The sequence below is a fragment of the Castanea sativa genome, chromosome 12, assembly GCF_040712315.1.
Source record: "Castanea sativa cultivar Marrone di Chiusa Pesio chromosome 12, ASM4071231v1".
Taxonomy (NCBI): domain Eukaryota; kingdom Viridiplantae; phylum Streptophyta; class Magnoliopsida; order Fagales; family Fagaceae; genus Castanea; species Castanea sativa.
The window spans coordinates 1177124-1183972 of NC_134024.1; the positions used below are offsets into that span (position 1 = coordinate 1177124).

General features: G+C 34.8%; 1 protein-coding gene across 1 annotated transcript; it reads left to right on the forward strand.

Annotated features, from left to right (window-relative positions):
* Nucleotides 1–828: 828 nt before the first annotated feature.
* LOC142621109 (uncharacterized) lies at nucleotides 829–6849 on the forward strand. Its single transcript, XM_075794422.1, has 8 exons — nucleotides 829–1065; nucleotides 2264–2375; nucleotides 2728–2918; nucleotides 3048–3142; nucleotides 3234–3665; nucleotides 4315–4423; nucleotides 5216–5861; nucleotides 6286–6849. Exons 1-8 carry the CDS (start codon nucleotides 931–933, stop codon nucleotides 6405–6407), a joined length of 1842 nt encoding a protein of 613 aa, XP_075650537.1. The 5' UTR covers nucleotides 829–930; the 3' UTR covers nucleotides 6408–6849.

Genomic DNA, 6849 nt, shown 5'->3' on the forward strand with positions numbered 1-6849 from the left:
GTCACATGGAGGAGAAAGAAAAAAAAAAAACTTCTACTTGTTAAACTGACCAAATCACCTATTTCACTATTTTTTATTTTTATTTTATATCATTATTTACACCAATTTTACTATTTATGATACTTTTCACATCATTTTATCTTTGAATGATGCTAGAGATGTTACAAATTTTACTACTTATGTCTTACAAATTGGCATGTCACCAATTACAAAAAATAATTTCAAACATTTATTCATTATATTTTTTAAGTAACACTAATCATATTTTTACTCTATCAGTTGGTAAATTTTTTAGTAGCTATGAATGAGTTGTTTTTGTTTATTTATTTTAATAATATGAAATATATTCGTATTTGCTTACAATTGTTTATTTATTTTGTTATTATTGTTGATTAATGTTTTTTAGATAAATTTCATTTTTAATATCGTCTTTTAATTTTGCCCCCTCTAGACTAAAATTCTAACTCCGCCACTGATGCAAGTCCATATTCGAACTCGAACATTAGACCTCACACCTGGCGCATCTTGTGCCTCACCCAACACCACTAGACCATGCCTCGATGATAGATGAAATAATCAACTCAATGCAATTCTTGTTAGACCATTTTCATTTTTAGTAAATATATTTTTTTGTCCAAAGGAAAAATAAAAGAAAAGAAAAGAAAAGAAAGAAAAGAAAGGAAAACATGAGATCATAAAAAATCCTTATTCTTTGGGAAAAAAAAAAAGAAAAGAAAAGAAAAGAAAAGAAAGAAAAGAAAGGAAAACATGAGATCATAAAAAATCTTTATTACCTATATCTTTCACACACCGCCATACTTCTTTTCCAGAACCTTCTTATTTCCCAAAATCCCTAAACAGAGTTAACTCTCACATAGCTTTTGGCCTTTGGCTCAGCAACACACACACACACAAACAGAGACACAGAAAATGTTCAAGAAGGCAGTGGAGGCAAAGTCACACCAGAGACTGTCAGGGGCGGATAGGAAGAAGCTTAAACGCACCGTCAGAGACCGTTTCCCCGCAGCCTCGGATGCCGACATCGACGCTTTGTTCCCTCCCAAGGTTTCTTCTTTCTTTTCTGATTGGTCACAATCTTGATTATCCTATGCGTTAAACCCAAGTTTTGCTCATGTGGGTCTTGGGATTTGGCTTCAAATTTGTTATCTTTTTTGAACATTGATTCTAGTGACTGTATATTGAATAAAATTTTCATTGTAGTTATTCATGTTGTTTTTTTTTTTGTACAAAAATTGGTCCATTTTATGTTTTGGGTGTAAGTAGTGAATGCAAATTGTATAAATTTCATTTGGGTAATCAAGTTGTTAATGTTGTAGTTATTATTATTAGTTGTTTGTGCAATTTGGTGGGCATCCACAAATATAAGTCCAGGTTTTATTCAATGGGTGTAGCTTTGGTCCCAATCTTTGGCGTGTTAATTCGTTCTGTAACTGAATATGATGCTGTTAATGATAATGGGGCATGTTGGCCAAGAACCTTGCTTAGTGGCATTGACTGGTCTCTTTTTTGAGGACAACAAGGGTTCAAATTCCCACCCCCACTAGTTTTATCAATTGAATTGTCAAAAGAGATAATGGGGCATGATTGGATGTGCTATAGAAGCGATATGGTCATACTTAATGAACACTTTTTTATCATATAATTATTTTCATTTTTATGTTAGGGCAATAACGTTGGTTTATTTTAAATGAGCCCATTGTAAATGATTCCATTTGCACTAAGTGTGCATCGTCGTTTTTTAGATTCGAATTTTCAAATAAATCCGTTTTTTTTTATTAAGCTTTTGAATTATAAATTATGGCGAAATATTTTTTTATTTATTTAGAGAAATTGTATTTTTTTTTTTATCAAGTTCCTATGATGCATGCAATAGAAATAATTGGTTGATATTTTTCCTTGGTTGGGATTTTGCACTTCAAAGTTGATATGGTATTGCTCTCTAGGGACTCTAGATGAAATATACCTTGTTTGAGAAGTCATAATTGGCGGCATTGCCTGCCCTTTTTTATGTGGAGTTCCCAAATCCCCACCTTTTATTTTAATGACAATGGCATTAAATGATGTTCCCTTAAAAAATTGGATTTTCATTGACAATATGTAACCATAGTACTACCATCTAGATGGAAAATGCTTAAATAATTATCTCTGCCTGGTTGATGCCATCCTAGTAAAGTTGTGATGCTTTTATTGGTTTTATGTGCTAATCATCCACTGCAATTTTTATTTAAAAATAATATATCAGGCTGAGATAACTGTTGCGAAGTTTCAAAATCGAGTCCATGTATATGCTATAGAAGGAGGCTTTCCTATGTTTTTTGATGTTGATGGGCGAGGCACAGAAATATATCCCACAGGTATTTGATTATTTCTCAGTAACTGGTTTTGTCTTCTGTATTTTCATTTGCTTTTCAAAAGTAACTGACATTGCCTCAGTGAATTTGTTATTGTCCAATTTTTTTTACTATGGAGAAATGAAACCGAAATTTGGATGTTGTTTTCCTTTCACTAATATAATAATCCATAAACTTTGGGGAACATAAAATTCTGTTAATGTCACCAATCATGACTCATGATTTTTTGAAGAAGGATGTGTTTGCTGTAATATTTATCAAATGTTTGAAGGCTATTCTATAGTGTTTTTTTAATTTTTTTTTATAATAATAATTGACATATTTGTTGGATTTAATAGCTTATTTTCCATTGCAGTGTTTGCTCTATGGAAGGTTCCTGAACTCTTGCCTGTTTTCATGTTAAAGGGGGGTGAGGTTTCACGATTCATCATTGGAGGGGCAGATTTGATGTTTCCTGGTATCAGTGTACCTGTAGAAGGTCTACCTTCATTTCTAGCTGGGGAAACATGGGCTGTAAAAGTCCCTGGTAATCCAGCTCCCATTGCGGTATGAAAATTTGGAACTTTTTCATGTTTTTGGGGATAAGTAACAAATGTGCTCTGGAATATTTTCATTGCAGTGGTGTCAAAGCTCTTGTGAATTGTTTGTTGGTATATTTGATTGATCTTGATGCAGGTAGGGGCAACCACTATGAGCAGCACTGAAGCCTTAAAAGCTGGGCTGCGGGGGAAGGCATTGAGAATCACTCACCATTATCATGACATACTATGGCAAGTATAGCTGGAAGTGTATATATTTGAGAATGATTTAATATTTTAAACAACTTTACAATTTATATGAAACCTTCATGTTGTTTTACAGGGAATCAGTTGAGGGCCGCCATGTGCCAAATGCTGGCTTTTTTGAAGATGTTGTGTTTGAGGATCCTGGTTTACTGCAGTCTGGACAAGCTTCTGATTCATGTGAAGGTTCTACTGATGTGTCAAATGGACAGCGGAATGGTGATGATAACATTGAAGTTGGAGAAAATGTTGATGTAACTGATGTCTTTGATGAAACTAGTCATGCTTCAAGTTCGTCAAAACAGATTGATGTCGACAATGCTACTGCTGAAGAAATAATTGGCGGTGTTGGTGATTTGAAGGTGACAGACAACGTTTTATCTGAGGATTTGAATGTCCAACATACTCTATCCACTGAAGATGTGGATGCCCTTTTGGATAAATGCCTTTTGCAAGCCTTGCATACAACAATTAAAGACAAAGATCTTCCCATGCCTGGCAGTACACTATGGTATGTAAAATGCCCTAATCCACCTACTTTCAGAGGCTTAAGCCGCAGTTTTGTGACTTGAGTGCAGATCAGTGAATTTTCTGTGGGTTAGCTTTATTACAGAATTATTATTATTATGTTTTTCCAATGCCATTTTTCCTAGTTAATTAGTAAAAAGATAGTGAACTTGGGGACTTGCACCCAAGCACCTATTTCTTAAGAGACAGAGAGAGATCCCATCCCTTGTCAACTAGTGAGTTACACTTTCTTACAGGAAAAAAAAAAATTGATCGGTGTTTCAAAATATAAATATCATGTCTTCTGTGATGGTTTGTCTAGAAGTTTCTATTTTTATTGTTTTTTTCCCAAACTAAAAAAGAGATGGTATGTAGAGGCAAAACATTATACTTTGGGGTGGGAGTAAATCAGGCTTAAAATACCATTGCTGTCTCATGGGCTAGTAGAAAATTGCACTTGGCATGACACACACTCACACACACACACACACACACACACACACACACACACACACACACACACATATGTTCATGTACTTGAGATCAAATTTTTTGAAATGACTCACATTGTACTCTTTACTTCATTAACCGTTGTTTCTGTGTATTCCTTTTCTAACATATCTAACAAATGCTGCCGCTTTGTGGTGGTGTAGGGCAAACCATGTATTACCTTGTAGGCCTTCAGGAATCACTCTAGACATCAAGAAATCATCCCATAAGAAATTATCGAAGTGGTTACAAGCTAAATCGTCTATGGGACTGGTGTGTCTTGTGCAGCGTTCCTTGAGTTATTACTGTTATTTTATAGTTGGTTTTCAAAAATTTTATGAGTGGTCTCATCTGGTGCTGTTTGTTTGCAATGAAAATCCAAAATAGTCATTTGTTTTTATAATGGTGGTATGATATCTGAAAGATTATATAAGCATTAGTTATTTTGGAGACAATTTTGGAAACATTAATCCATAACTATGGAAAATGCATATAGGAAGTTTTGGAGGGTATGCCATTGTGAACTCAAGTTCCCACTTCATTGTGTCAGGAACCTATGTAACAACCTAGGTAGAATGTTAAATGTGTTGTTGGCCTCAACTTTTCACTTTTCTCTTTGAATAATGGTATTTGAGGGTTTTGTAATAATTTGACAGGTCTTTTCCACTTTTTTTTTTTTTTGGGTTGACAGTAATAATAAATTTTAGAGGCATAAGATTTTTCTGTTAAAACAACTTTCAGATTAAAGCAAAATATCTTTGCTGATCCTTTTATGACCATTTGTAATTTTGCAATTCCATGGAAACTTTGTGCTAATGATTTGTTTCTTTTGAGTTTGTAGATAAACCCTATGCACATCTCTAGTTATCGATGCTCTTTACAAAAATCTCTAGTTAGGGGTCAAAGTGATTGATGACCTTGTTTATTGAAAAGGCAGTACGTGGACCTAATCGAGGCAGGATTCTAGATTTTTATGCGTGAGGGCCTTGTATGCTTATTACTTTATTGTTTTTGTATTCTGTTTACTTATCTTTTTTCTTTATGATGATTATACAATATGAACAGATTTCCGTAAAAGAAGATAAATATAAAAGGGAGGTTATGTTATTGTCTGTTAACCGCAATAATGTGGAGTACTCATCCTTCAAGCCTGAGAAACGACAAGTACAGAAAAATGATCAGATCAGTGATCATGCTGCTAATGAAAGTCGGTCAAATAAAGTGCTTGATGTGGCAGAAATCTATAAACCAAGTGTACATGTCAATCCCATTTTTGCTTCTGTAGGAGCTGATACAGGAAACCTTTATAGTGCCTCAGAAGCCACTGATATTGTTTTCAAATATGTTGAGAAAGAAAATCTGGTGAAGCCTACAGACAGGTCCATTGTAGTTCTGGATCCCATATTATGTGATGCACTGTTCAAGGGGGCCATAAAAAAAGGATCAAGGTACCCAACAGAAATTCATAAAAAAGATTTAGGGGCGGCATTCATAAGCCGGATGCAACCTCACCACATTGTGACAAGAGGAAGCGAGTCAGTTGTTCGTAAAGGTGCTCTGAAAGCAATTCAGATATTGACAGAACGGCGGCAAGGTAACAAAAAGGTGACTAAACTTTCAGGGATGGAATCATTTTTGATGGATGCTGAAGCATTGGCATCGGAGCTTCAGAAAAAGTTTGCTTGCAGTACATCAGTGACAGAATTACCAGGTATCTTATCCTATCTTATTAGTCTTGACGATATTGAGAATTTTATGTTGGGTGGTGGTTATCAGTTGGCAAACATAGTGAGTTATTATTTTCTGGTTTGAGTTTTTGTTCATTTGTTAATAAACCCTATGCTGCTTCTGCTTTCTTTTGTTTTTGAAGAATGTAAGCCTGCATTGTAGATAAACAATGACTCAATTTCTCCTTATTTCAAGTCAGTCTAGCTTGTCCATGTTGTTTCCAGGTTTTTGACGTACATCACTAAGTGTCTTCATTTCTATTTTTGTTTCACCTCCGGAATAGCTAGTGGCTTGTATTTGTATGACTTATCGGACTTATCATCTTATGTGGCAAATGCGTTCAGCTAAATTCATACTCCTGTTGATCTGAAATTTTAAAAGCTTTATTTTTATTTTTATTTTTTCAGGTAAGAAAGGACATGAGGTTTTGGTACAAGGTGGAGTGATTGATGATCTTGCGAAACATCTAGTTGAACAATATGGAATCCCTAAGAGATACATTGAAGTTCTTGATAAAACCAGGAGATGATAGGCTGAGATGTGGTTCCTTTTTTCCCCGCTTGTTACTATTCAAGTTCAATGCGCTTAAAGATGTGTATTTCTTGTGGTGCGATAAATGTCTTTATTTGGATTTCTCTGTTGCTTTTGCGCTGCTGTTTTGTGTAGGCAACAGCATGCTGTGATGTGAGGCTTGATCAAATATTTTTATGCTGCATGCGTGATGTTAGTGGATTTTTATGCATGTGTTTTTTAAATATAAAGTTGTCAATTAAGCAAAAAAAGATGTATAACGAGGACTCTGCTCAAAATCATGGGCAACCTCAGGTCATGCACTTTCATCAGTAGGAAGGCCTAGCAGCAAAACACTGGTGCCCTTGTATGCTTTGGAATGCTTGCAATTCTGAAGATTTTGAACGAGTATTGGAATTGCTAAATTTATAAGCATTTTAAACAGGACATGTTTCTCTAGA